The following is a 13,557-nucleotide window of genomic DNA, read 5'->3' on the forward strand; positions in this document are numbered from 1 at the left end:
GAGAGAGAGAGAGAGAGAGAATCCCAAGTAGGCTCCGAACTGTCAGTGTAGAGCCTGACATGGGGCTTGATCTCAGGAACCATGAGACATCATTGACCTGAGCCAAAATCAGTAGTTGGACACTAACTGACTGAGCCACCCAGGCACCCTCCATACATGGGGGCCAGTTTTAGATTACAATTTGGAACCTCCTCAGGGAGTTACGAACCAACACCATTTTTAGAGAGAATTTCCTTAACATTAAATAAAGCGTTATCTATTTAAAACATTTACCAAATGATAAAAGCACTTTCTTTAGAAATGGGAACAAGGTAAGTGAACCCTCTTCCACCATTTCTATTCAACTATTTTTTTGAGGTCCAGGACAGCACTGTAAAGCAAGAAAACAATTTCAAAATATAAAGACTAGAAAGGTAGAAACAAAACCATTACTATTAGCAAATAATATATTTCTTTTATATGGAAAACCTCAAAGAATGTATAAATGACTGAATGACTAAAGGAATTTGGCAGTATTACTGTATATAAAATATACACCAAAAATAAATCTGAAATTACATAATTTTAAGAAAAAAAATAACAGTTTCAAAACATATAAAGTACCTTGAAATAATCCTACAAAAGATGTTTGAGACTGCTATGGGTAAATCTCTAAAAGTTTATTAATTCAATGTAATCTCTATCAAAATACACTATTTTGTGTGACTTTGACAAGCTGCTTTTATAGTTTATATGGAAGAGCAAAGGGTTATGAAACTATGACCCACTTGAGTAATAAAGGTGGGAGACTTTCCTTATTATAAAGCTATGGTAATTAAGATCAGGTGAAAATACCATAAGAGAGACCACCTATAGACTAGAACGATGCCTTAGAACTGGTACCAAATATGTGGAAATTCATCAACTGGCAAGAAGAGGATGGAGTCTTCACTAAAGGGTTCTGAGACAAGTGATGATCAAATGGGGAAAAAATGAAGTCAAACATCTATCTCACACCAATAAAATTCCGAGCAGACTAAAACTTAAATATGAAAGAAAACTATGAAAATTTAAAAAGATAATCTATGAACATAGCCTTATGACTTAGTACAGAAAATTTTTATAAGCATTAACAAAGGAAAACAATGATTAATTCAACTACATTAACTAGGTAATTAAAAAATACACTATTTTTAAATTCTGTACACATATTTTATACTCTTCACTTAGTGTTTGAACCAAATAAAATTTACCTACTTAACCTGCTATTAATTTACATTATATTTGCTGGACAATATATAAACATAAGCATATAGAATGAAGAACAAATGTGTCTTTTTGTCAGAATATTAGGATGCTGCACTGCAGTTAATATAGGGCAGCCACTTCTTTTGCTATAAGCTGCTGAGAAACTGAACAAGAGCAATATTCATACACTTCTCTCTTTCTGCTTCAGATGCATGAAAAGTAAGAAAAAAATTCCAACGCTAACTTTTATCAAAAGACTATATCCATGGTGCCTGGGTGGCTCAGTCAGTTGAGTGTCTGACTTCGACTTAGGTCATGCAAGATCTCATGGTTCGTGGGTTTGAGCCTCCCCAGCAGCCTTTGCACGGACAATGCAGAGCCTGCTTCAGATTCTATGTCTCCCTCTCTCTCTGCCCACCCCTGCTCATGCTCTCTCTTTCAAAAATAAACATTAAAAAAAAAAAAAAAAAAAAAACAACTATATCCATGATGAGTTTTATTATTCAGAGGGCCTAGTAGAAGACATATTTTTTCTTGAGTCACCAAACCCAGAAAAAAGTAAATTATCACTAATCTCAAATGTAATACAATTCTACGATCCATGAAAGTTTTTGCTCACCATTATATCCCCAGAGCCTAAGCTAGCTCCTCGCACATATTGGATACTTAATATATATTTTCTAGTAATTCAACACATAGCTACTGCTAAGGAAAAATATGTTATTTGTCTTTCCAGAAGAAGTAAGTTTAAAAAGCGTAAGGTAGAAAAGGATCAGTGGTTAACTAGGTAAGTATTTATAGATCTGGGTAAAGTCACTTTTTTGTTTCAGAAAAAGGAAATGATATTTCACACAGTCATGTCAGTAATTCAGTAACCAAGAGTTACAGTAAGTTAATATTACAAGAAATGTATAAATAAGGTTACCTATTTAATTCTTCCTAAATTTTCATTTGTTGACTCCTAAGCCAATATATAAGTTCTAGTGAGTCAAAAGAAAGTCAAATTATTCATTTATAATAACAATAATAAAATCAAAGAAAAAAACCACACTTGGAATTTTGATTATTGTACATTAACAGTTTACTGAAACTAATGAATTCTAATAATTAATCTTAAAAAATAAAAAAGACTTACAAAAGTGCTCTATTATTATGTTCCACAACACAGATATAGGCAATTTTTTTAACAAGCGATTTTTAAGTAACATATTCACTTAGTGTAATATAACACTGATGCAGTTATGTATTTCTCTCAAACTGTTTTTAGCCATGTAAAGGTCAGAAATTTTCTGCCACTACATCTGTCTCACCTAAGAGGTAGTGACAGAAAATGACAGCCTTTTCCAGAACCGCACCTTGGAAAGCTTGCTAGAAGAAGGGCTTCTTCAATTCGCCTCAGTCTGCTGCTCTAAGTGGGCTTCTCCCACTGCAGCACACACCCTCAGTTTCTAAGACAGACACACACCCACCTTCCAGTAGGTACTTACAAACAAAAAGCAATAGTATTAGAAAATTCTTACCAGAAAGATCCACCACTGCCTCATGACTGGAAACAGCTCCTTTCTCAATAAAAAGATCTCGAAAATATTCACTATTAGCTGACAGAACAGATTTATGAGCTTTGTACTCCTCTCCCTCAATTAACAAAGTAACATCACAGAACTGGTTGGAGAGTCTCTGTTCGTTGAGCTGCTTTAAGACAGCCTGACAATGTTTTGGAGAAGAACGTTTCACCACTCCTTTGGTGTCAACCTATCAAAATAAGTTTAAGACCAAGAGTTGTATTATGTATCATCTGTATTTCTACCTTTAACAGAATTTAAAACGTGACACATTATTCACTTTTAAAGACACCATTAATTAATATGAAGAAATAGCCAGATATTCTTTATTACCTATATATTTAAATTGAAGGAGCATTCTTACTATTTTCTGCCATGTTCCTGCATCTCACTTCTTGCTGCCTTTATTTACTAGTCAGAAACTTAATGGTGTATGAAAGTAATGCAGGTAAAAAACAAAAACCTAGCCAATTTTTTTTTTTAACATTTATTCATTTTCGAGAAAGAGAGATTGTAAGCAGGGGAGGGCTAGAGAGAAGAGGACAGAGGATCCAAAGCAGGCTCTATGCTGACAGCTGTAAACCCAACGCAGTGATCCCACCAACCGTGAGATCATGTCCTGAGTTGAAGTCAAGACGCTCAACCAACTGAGCCACCCAGAAGCCCCAGCCAGTTTTTTTTTTTTTTAGTGTTTATTTTTGAGAGAGAGAAAAGGAGACAGAGACAACCCGAAGCAGGGCTCAAATTCACAAACTGTGAGATCATGACCCAAGCTGAAGCTGGACACTTAACTGACTGAGCCACCCAGGTGCCCCAAGACCTAGCCAGTTTAATTTACCTTGTTTCATGACCTAAAGATTGTTTCCAGAAACGTATTGTCTACCTGTACCAATATACCATTTATTTATTTTATTTTCAGAGAGAAAGAGAGAGAGAGAGAGAGAGAGAGAGACAGAGAGAGAGGCAGGCAGAGAAAGAGGGAGAAAGAGAATGCCAAGAAGGCTCTTCACTGTCAGTACAGAGCCCAACATGGGGCTCAATCTCATGAACCTCAAGATCAGGACCTGAGATGAAATGAAGAGTCCAATGCTTAACCCACTGAGCAACCCAGGTGCCCCACCAATATACCATTTAAAAAGGCAGGAAGAGGGGCATCTGGGTGGCTTAGTCTGTTAAGCGTCTGATTTTGGCTCAGGTCATGATCTCATATCACAGTTCGTGAGTTTAAGCCCCTATTGGGCTCTCTGCTCTCAGCACAGAGCCCGCTTCAGATCCTGTCTCCCTCTCTCTCTGCTCCTCTTCTCCTCTCACGGGCACACGCCTGTGCTCTCTCAAAAATAAACAAACATTTAAGAAATAAAATAAGACAAGAAGAATGATTAACAACAAACCAACAACCTACATTCTAAAGAGAATTAACTACAGGAATATTTATAATTAATGAAAAAGGAGTCTTAGCATACTTTTAGTGTATGTAGTAACAGAGTGTATTACCTGAGACAAAGACTTACTTAAATTTTCAACAGTCAAGCAGTTTTGGTACTTGAAGAAAAAATTCATGAAGACTACAAACCTAATACATTAGTTACAAATGTTAAAGCTGAATGGAAAGTTCTACTTACAAATACAAGTTCATGTTTGGACACTGGCTTCTTTTTTGCAGGCTTGGAGGCTGCAGTTGGAGCTGAAGTAAAATTGCTCAGATCATCCTCTGATTCATTACTTTCTTCTCCAGACTCAAGGTCTAGTCCCAATTCTTCTAACATTTCTGAAGTATCTGATATTGGACGGGACCGATCTAGCTTCTCCTGGCATTTGCTACACTGTTTAATGTAATCTTTCACTTGCTTTAATATACCTAGAATAAAAATTAAAATTAACAAGTCAAATTTAATACTATGTCATTTGAAAATTATTTTTGGTTCTTTAATCTACGTACACTGATATGTTTGAGTGCTTACGTGTGGACACACAGTATGTAAAAGTGATTTCTTGAGAATGCAAGGTGCATGTTTTCATAGATGTAAGGTTGCTGATGATGGTTTCCATTCTTATTTTTGCTTATTCCTAGTTATTTGCTTCCCCACCATATGATTACATAGCAGTACCCATTTCCATGAGAGCTGCAACTCATTCATGCTATAGAAATTGTATGAAAATGCCAATATGACCTTCGTGAACAGTTATATAACGTGATTACCTCTCCACCCTACTAACATCAGGATTTCCCATGCAATTTGCTTTGGTCAATAGAATATAAATAAATATAACGTGTGCCATGTCGCAAAAGCTTTAAGAGGCCCTGTTTCTCATCGGTGATCTGATCTTCATCCCCTCTGTCAAATAACAGCATGTTCCAGATGGATGCCATCATTTAGCCTGAATTGCAGATGAAAAATGACAGGTGGAGGGGCGCCTGCGTGGCTCAGTTGGTTAAGCACCTGACTATGGCTCAGGTCATGATCTCACAGTTTATGAGTTCGAGCCCCGCATCAGGCTCCGTGCTGACAGCTCAGAGTCTGGAGCCTGCTTTGGATTCTGTATCTCCCTCTTTCTCTGCCCTCCCCCACTCACGCTCTCTCTTTCCCTCTCAAAAATAAACAAACATTAAAAAAAAAAAAAAAAAGGTGGAGTGAAATTGCAACCTGAACTACAATCACAACTTATAATGAGAGTGTAAAATAAATCTCATTTTTGAAAGCTATGAGATTTTAGGGTTGTATGAAATAACAGTTTTTGTTTTGTTTTGTTTTTAGGTCCTTGCATGATGCTGGGCACAAAGCAGGACACAGTAAGTAATTTTTTTTCATTTTGATAGAAAAAGCACGAGTGGGGGAGGGGCAGAGAGCAAGAGGGAGAGAGAGAGGGAGGGAGAGAGGGAGGGAGAGAGAGAGAGAGAGAGAGAGAAAGAGGGAGAGAGAGAAAGAGGGAGAGAGAGAAAGAGGGAGAGAGAGAGAGAGAGAGAAAGGGGGGGAGAGAGAGAGAGAAAGAGGGGGAGAGAGAGGGAGAGGGAGGGAGGGAAGGGGGGGAGGGAGAGAGAGAGAGAGACAGAGAGAGAGAGACAGAGAGAGAGAATATATCCCAAGCAGGTTCCGCACTGTCAGCACAGACCCCAATGCAGGATTCTATCTCATGAACCATGAGATCACAACCTGAGCAGAAATCAAGAGTCGGAAGCTTAACTGACTGAGCTACCCAGGTGCCCCACAGCATACACAATCTTAAAAGTTGCTTGTACACAAGCCACTCACAAAATCCTATCGTGAATTTCAACTTCTAGTTCAGCATGTTGGGGCAGGGGTGAGGAGCAGGGAGAATGCTTACGCACACCATCCTCCTTACAAGGTAGGACCAATTAATTTCCATCCTACAAATGAGAAGGATGAAGCCTAAGAGGTAAGAAACTTGTCCCAAGTTGCATCTAGTAAACTGCATTACTGGGTCTCCAAAAGCCATCTGATTTTCAGTATATTATGCTGCTTACCCAGGAATACATTTATCCATCACTGTGGCAGAAAATTCTCCCCCTACAATCCCCACGTAAAATGTAAATGAAAAGGCTCATTACTTAGCTAAAATGATATAGAGGTATATAATAAGTTCCTGAAAAGAATTTCAAGACGTCTAATTATACCATGGTTCCTTTCAACCTTCGGGTAATATTCAAGCAATGTTTCTCAAATTGTATTATGTCCTGTACTTACTAAAAAAGTATACACTGGATTAATAAATTCACAAAATTATATTTGCATTTTATACACACATAATGGGTATTATCACATTCAAAGCTCTAAGAGTTCTACAATGAAGACAGCTGCTTAACAGAAATTTGCCAAATTTATTTGTTATAGATCCCCTCCACCCCCCCAACCCCTGCCCCCTCTGCCCAGAACATAACTCAGAAAATACTGGGTCAGGATTAAATGAAACTTCCATAAAAAGGCATTTATGTGTGCATATTTAGAGAATATATTCTAATGTCTGAAAATGCTACAGTCAATAAAAGTCTATACCTGTATGCTACAGTCAATAAAAGTCTATACAGTGAGAAGATTTTTAAAAATGATAAAAAGGCTGGATGCATATATATTTTACATATAATTACATAAATAATTAAGAGTAAAATTATATTTTACATATAATTAAGAGGTGCCTGGCTGGCTCAGTTCGTAGAGCATGCCACTTTTGATCTCAGGGTCATGGGTTTAAGCCCCACATTGGGCGTAAAGCTTACTTAAAAAAAAAAAAAGTTCATTCTCTTTGTAAAAAGAAAAAAAAAAAGTGAACGGGTTGGGGTGATGAAAAATTTCTGAAGAGTGGTGATGGTCACACAACAATGTGAATGTACTCAATGCTTCTGAACTGTACACTTAAAACAGTAAATTTTATATTATGTATATCTTACCACAACCAAAAAAAAAAGTAAAGGAGTACAAATACAAACTTCCAACTATAAATAAATCATGGAATAAACCATGGGGATGAAAAGTACAACATAGGAGATATAGTCAATAATATGGTAATAATAATTTTCCATGGCAACAGATGATACCTAAGCTAAGGTAAACATTCATTATGTATATAATTGTTGAATCGCTAAGTTATACACCTGAAACTAATATACTGTAGGCCAACTACAGTAAAAAGAATAAATGGGTATAAGAGTGCGAAATGACACATGTAAGAGAATACATATTTATAAGTAAAAAAACATACTTAGAGGGGTGCCCTGGGTGGTTCAGTCAGTTAAGCGTCCAACTTCAGCTCAGATCATAGTCTCATGGTTCGTGAGTTCAAGCCCTGTGCTGGGCCCTGTGCTGACAGCTCAGAGCCTGGAGCCTGTTTCAGATTCTGTTTCTCCCTCTCTCTGACCCTCCCTTGCTCATGCTCTTTCCCCCTCACCTCTCAAAAATAAACATTTAAATAAATAAATGAATGAACATAAAAAAATACTTAAATAAGAAGTAGTGCTGAGGAAGTTTTCATCTTCACAGTAAACAAAGGCAGCATTTTTTCCTAATTAACTTTGGCTGTATTTCTAAACATTTTATGATTCTACATCGTTCAGTATATTCTGCATATAGCAGAACTCTGGTTACACCATAAACTTGTTGACTTCAAATGGCACTGGAAAAACTACATAGGAAGCACTTGAAAAGGATGAAAATTATAAAAACTACAGGAAAAAATTTTAATGTATGATAATCAGTTTTCTCAAAAGTCACCCGATATTTCAAGTCCTCTCCCTTGAGTGTTAGTGTTTTGATGGATCATCTTAAATCTAGCTTTAAAGATTCAGAAACCTAACCTCTAGTTCATCCAGAATTAAGTTGAAAGACTGACTCAAGTTAATCACTAAAAAGACATCAATATATAAACACAATTAATTTACTACATTACTGCAAAGGATTGAAACTACTTATGCAGCAAAATCTGAACCCACTAACTAGCTCGGTGACCATGCCAAACCTCTCTGTGCCTACGTGTCATCGACTGCAAAATGGGGGTAATGGTACTTACACTATGGTGTTATGATTAATGTTAAGATTTATAAAGCACTTTGAACACTATATGACACACAGTAACTACTACATAAGTATTTGCTAAATACGGTAATACTAACTGGTCAACCTCTCTGGTACTGCAAAAAACAAAAACCCCACATAAAACATCAAGATTACCATTAAAAGATTCTTCACTGAGCACAGAATCAAAACAAAAAAAGATAAAGACTTTAGTGGGTAGTCCTCTAATAAAACAACTTGAGGAACAGTTTCTTACCCTAGGGCAGGGTTTCTCAACTTCAGCAGTGTTGACATTTTGGGCCAGATGATTCTTGCTGGTGGCGGGAGGGGTGTAGAGGGCTGTCCTGTCCATTCTTACTGTATCACGTTTAGAAGCATTCCTAACCTCTACCCAACTAGATGTGGATAGCAACCCCTCAACCACCACCACGAGTTATGACAACCAAAACTGTCTCCAGACATAGCCAGACATCTCTTGGGAAGCAAAATCGTTCCTGGGTCAAGAACCAATGCTTCAGATATCTATTTGCCAAAATGAACAATTTTGCTCCTATCAGCTCTTCAAGAGCTTCCGTCCCTATCATTTTTGGATACAATGACCACCCCAGTTCAGGGGCTCCCATTTCTGGTTACATGCATATGAATTCTTCTGTTTTGTTTTCTTCAAAGAGGTTACAGGTGGTTAGTTATGGTTATAAAGACCCAGTTTTTGGTGGATTTTCTGGAGATTACAACCTCTTCTAGCCTCCCTAACAACAGCATCCATTTATCCCATTATTCTAAAACAAAAATCAGTTCTTGGGGTAGGGACTTCTGCAGGTAGCTAACTTTTTTTTTTTTTTTTGGCCAGTTTAATCTTTGTTTCCCCCTCCTAATTCTTTCTTTACATTCTGGAAGCATTTCACTGTAGATACCTAGCATCAGCATCTGATGGAGGCAGGGAAGAGAATCATTTTGAAACTCCAGCACAGACTTCAATACAAGATGAAATAAGAGGTTTATGTGTGTGTGTGGGGGGGGGGGGGGAGGCCTTGAGAATAATTATTAACATTTTACATTCTGAAATTTGTTATATGTAAACTTCTAGGCACCGAACCACAGTTTCTCAACTGTACTCAAAGGAGGAAAATTGCTACAAACTTGCCTGAGCACTAGAATATATCTTATGACAGCAGCATTTCAAAACAAAAAAAAGCAAAATAAATTATGAATCTCATTAAACTGTCCTTGATACAACTTACGACTCTGGAACAGTTTGTTTGGCACTTACATTGATCAATTCTTAATAGCTTTCAGGTAAATAGTCTACAATGGCTTTGTATTATATATATACCTTACACATAATCAAGGAAGCAACCAAAGTGTTAATGTACTAAGAATCAATATGAATAGCTACTTTAAAAAAAATAAAATGAAAAGTTAATAACTGAGAGCAAACTTCTCTGATGATTATGAATTATTTTATTATTATTATTATTTTTAAGTAAGCTTTATGCCTAACGTGGGGCTTGAACTCACAACCAAGAGTTGTACGCTCTATGGACTGCAACAGCCAAGTGCCCCACATTCTTATTTGAAAGGAGGAACGACTAAAAGAATAAAAATAATGAGATCATCAAATAACAAAAACTCATTACACGTCAACAAAATAGCATTTTATGAAAAAATCACTAAAATCACTAAAATCATAAAAATAGTGAGAAGAGGGGTACTGCTTTACATTTTTGAAAATCTTTTTAATGTGTGGTTTAACAGAAGACAGATTATCATATATGCTTCTGCAATCAACTTATTGCCATATATGACATGTCACATAGCCTCTGGAAAACTCCACCGTATACTTGGAAAACAACTAGAAAAAAAAGCAAATAATGCCTTGGAATTATGAAAATAATTTTGCCTTTGTGGATCTTCTGAAAGGCCTCAGGGCCTCCCTTGCCAGGGGTTCACTACTCTACTGATGTGTGATACTTCAAGAATAACGGTTCTAGTCATTTAATGCCTCTTAAGTTCTACAAATGTAGACAAACCACAAATGTATCTCTTTCATTTTTAAGTTAAACATAAACATGGTCTCCTTTTCAAAAATTTTTGTCTTTTAACACACTGCACACCAAAAAACTCAAACAACCCCCCCCCCCAACCAAACTGCATTCAATATCATTCACAGATAATAAGTTTAGGGAACGAAAATTCTTAACACTAAACCGTTACAGCAGCATATAATAGTGGTTAAGAGCATGAAATCACAAAGGTCAGCTGTGTGACCTCTGACCTATATAACCACCTGGTGCTTTTAGTTTTTTCATGGCTGAAACAGAGATAAATATTTCCACCTTACACGATTTTATCAAGATTAAATGAAAACAAATTAAGAGCTCAGACTATGCCTGCATGTACAAGTCTGATCAATGATACTCTTAGCTATATTTTAATTTTTAACATGTCATAAGGTATTTTTTAATTATTTTTTTAAAAGTAATCTCTACACCCACAGTGGGACTGAAACTCACCACCCCAAGATCAAGAGTCACAAGATCTAACCACTGAGCCAGCCAGGCGCCCCAACATGTCATAAAGTATTAAACATAAGACATTTGCTCAGGAAAACAATTGTCTGACCAAATCAATTTTAACAAAAGGCAGCAACTACTCCGTATTCACCCTTCACACTTCTGTACCTTTAGAGGAATTTAATTCAAATATTGGTTTAAAATAAAAAATAAATTAAGAGAACGCATTTAAGCAAACAATAGAGCTGGATCGTTTTTTGAAAACACACGAGAACTCTTTAAGGAACAAAAGGAAGGACTACCCAATAGTTTGTCAATTAATAGGCTTGATGACAAAGTTCAGGAACTGAAAAGAACTTCAGAAATTAGTCCGTAGTCGAATTTCTTTAATCACGGATAAGCAACCCAGACTGTTAATTTCTCCTGAGCCATAAGGAGACTGAAGGGCAGAATCCTTCCTTACAAAACCTCTCCTAAAGGCCTGCAAACTTCCACTAATTCCAAGTGAACAGTTTGAATGTAAATCAAATTTGTGGAGGATGAGGGCGGTAAAGAGGCCAAAGACCCTTGCCCTCATTCCTTAACCTGGTTCCCAAGCAGGCAAGAAACTTAAGAGCAGTATTTCCTGTTACAACCACAGTAACCTTATCTTTCAGGAGTGTACATAGTGCCTCAGTTTCCAAAGCGCTTTCTACAGTATCAACGGGAAGAAAATGAAAACATTCAGAATGAAGGGCATCTGCTATTCACATTGAATTCTTGCCCTAAAATCGAGGTTGAAGACAGTTATTTCCATACAGTCATTTCAGATCAGCTCTGCACGAGCTGTGTGATCGCGTTATTGCTTATTTACGCCGCAGTAGCACAATTCGAAGAATACGGGCAAGCAGGTCCAGAGAACCTCAAACCCGCAAGCCCACATCCTAGCTCAAACGGCTGAAGCAAGCAGCCCAGGCTTGGAACAGACTGTCCCTTCCCCAGACTATCAGCAGGAACAAGATTTTAAAAGGCACAGACGTAGCTCCGCTCGATCGCCGCCCTGGAGCGTCCGGGAGGGCAGGAGCCACCGCCTCCAGCACCGCCGAAGGAGGCGGGCCTGCCGCAGCCCGCACGACCAGGCCCCTCCCGGCGGCTGGCCCGGCCCCCGGGGAAGCCCCCTTCGCCCCACCCCGGGCCAGGGCCCGCCCCCAGCTTCCCCGGCCTCCTTCCTGTGGGAAGTGCGGCTCCTTTCGCGTCCCCCACCCTCTCGGCTCCGCCTGGCAGCCGCTCCGCCGCGAGCGCCGGCTGGGTGGGCGAGGGGCGTCTGGGACCCTCCAACTCGCTCGTGCGCAAGCAAGCCCGCCTCCGCCAGCGGGCCTTGCCTGGACAACAGGCCGCCGCCCGCCCCCTCGCCACGGGCGAGGTCCTACCTCGCCACCAGTAAGTCTTGGACAAGTCGTGCCAGGTCTGATGCCGGGTGTGGTGAGTGCCGCCCGGGCCCAGGTGCGCCGCCTCGATGAGCCCCCGGCGCCGCTCGGGCTGCAGCACCACCTCCAGCTCCGCGAAGGTCTTGCGGTGCCGCTGCCGCCGCTGGTAGTACAGGGTCCCACCGCGCACCACATAGCAGGCGGCCGCTTTGCGGATTTTACGCTTGACATTGCCCTCCGTGCCCGGAGCATACGGCTCACGCTCGTTTGTCAGGTAGCGAAGAATGGCCCGGTAGCTTTCCTCGCTTGACATCTCTGACGGCGGCTCCCTAAGGGCGCCTGTCAGTGGTGGGGGAGGAAGACAGCGCACTAGCTCCGGACGGATGCAACAGCGGCGGGGGCACTGTAGGGAGGAATGGCTGTATCTGTGGTGAGTGCTCTTCGACGGCGCCCGCAGCGCGAAGGCAGAACCGACGAGTTGGTAACCAGGGGGAACTGCACTCCTCCAGCGCGCGGGATCCGCTGGCGACTGACAAAATGGCTGCTGCACCACCGGAAGTGACGTGATCAAGGGCAGTGGGTGCGGGGACTGAGTCCTGATTGGAGAGCACAGGCTTTCTGGATTGATGAAGCCAGCCGGGTGACGTCAGGACTGCGGGCGGACATTTTGGAAGAGGGTAGGCCTTTCCTTTGAGACCGAAGACTGCTTTGAGCAGACATCTTAAGTCCTGGCAGTTTCCCTTTTCATTTTTTCCTTCTTTCCCTTGCTCTGAGCACGTGTGGGAGTTGGTGGGCTGTTGATTTCCCGTCGGATATACACCAAGGTGTGGAGGAGTCTGGTTTTTTTTACCCCGATTACCTTCTGAGACCCCCGACAACGTAAAAGCATAAGATTTTGAGGATCTTAGTAAAATATAAGCTTATGGACACAAGACCAAAGATAGCCGCATTCACATGTAAATTTATTTTACAGGTAAACGTTTGAAATCTGAGTCCTTCAGTGATAAGAGTTATAATTTCCAGACTTAAAGTGTTGGCTCCAAATCAGCCATGGAACTGTCGGGATTTTCCTCGAACGACCGTCTAACATAGGGGCAGTTTTCTGTATTTGAAGGTAATGATGTTGGCAATGAGTAGATAGCACTCTTACAGCTTCATTTGCATGTATTTTTACATAAGCTGGGCGGGGGGAGAGGGGGGAATTCTCCATTTTACACCCAACATTTACCGAATGCATAAAAGACCAAGGCGACCTGAAATGCATCTTCCAGCGTACAGTGCGGGTCCTATTTCACATCTTTAGCGGGTAGGCCGGAGCAATGGC

The 13,557-nt window shown here is 39.9% G+C and overlaps 1 protein-coding gene across 1 annotated transcript in view; it reads right to left on the reverse strand.

The window, feature by feature from the left end:
- ZBTB11 (zinc finger and BTB domain containing 11) overlaps nucleotides 1–12,891 on the reverse strand; it is a 31,472-nt gene extending 18,581 nt beyond the window's left edge. Inside the window, exons 1-3 of the mRNA XM_049628105.1 lie at nucleotides 12,237–12,891; nucleotides 4,412–4,647; nucleotides 2,748–2,979 (exon numbers count right to left, since the gene is read on the reverse strand). Coding sequence (XP_049484062.1) covers nucleotides 2,748–2,979; nucleotides 4,412–4,647; nucleotides 12,237–12,546 — 778 coding nt within the window. The 5' untranslated portion in view covers nucleotides 12,547–12,891. The remainder of the gene's footprint in view (nucleotides 1–2,747; nucleotides 2,980–4,411; nucleotides 4,648–12,236) is intronic.
- Between the last annotated feature and the right edge of the window lie 666 nt (nucleotides 12,892–13,557).

Source organism: Panthera uncia, chromosome C2 (genome assembly GCF_023721935.1).
Source record: "Panthera uncia isolate 11264 chromosome C2, Puncia_PCG_1.0, whole genome shotgun sequence".
In the NCBI taxonomy this organism is placed as follows: Eukaryota; Metazoa; Chordata; class Mammalia; order Carnivora; family Felidae; genus Panthera; species Panthera uncia.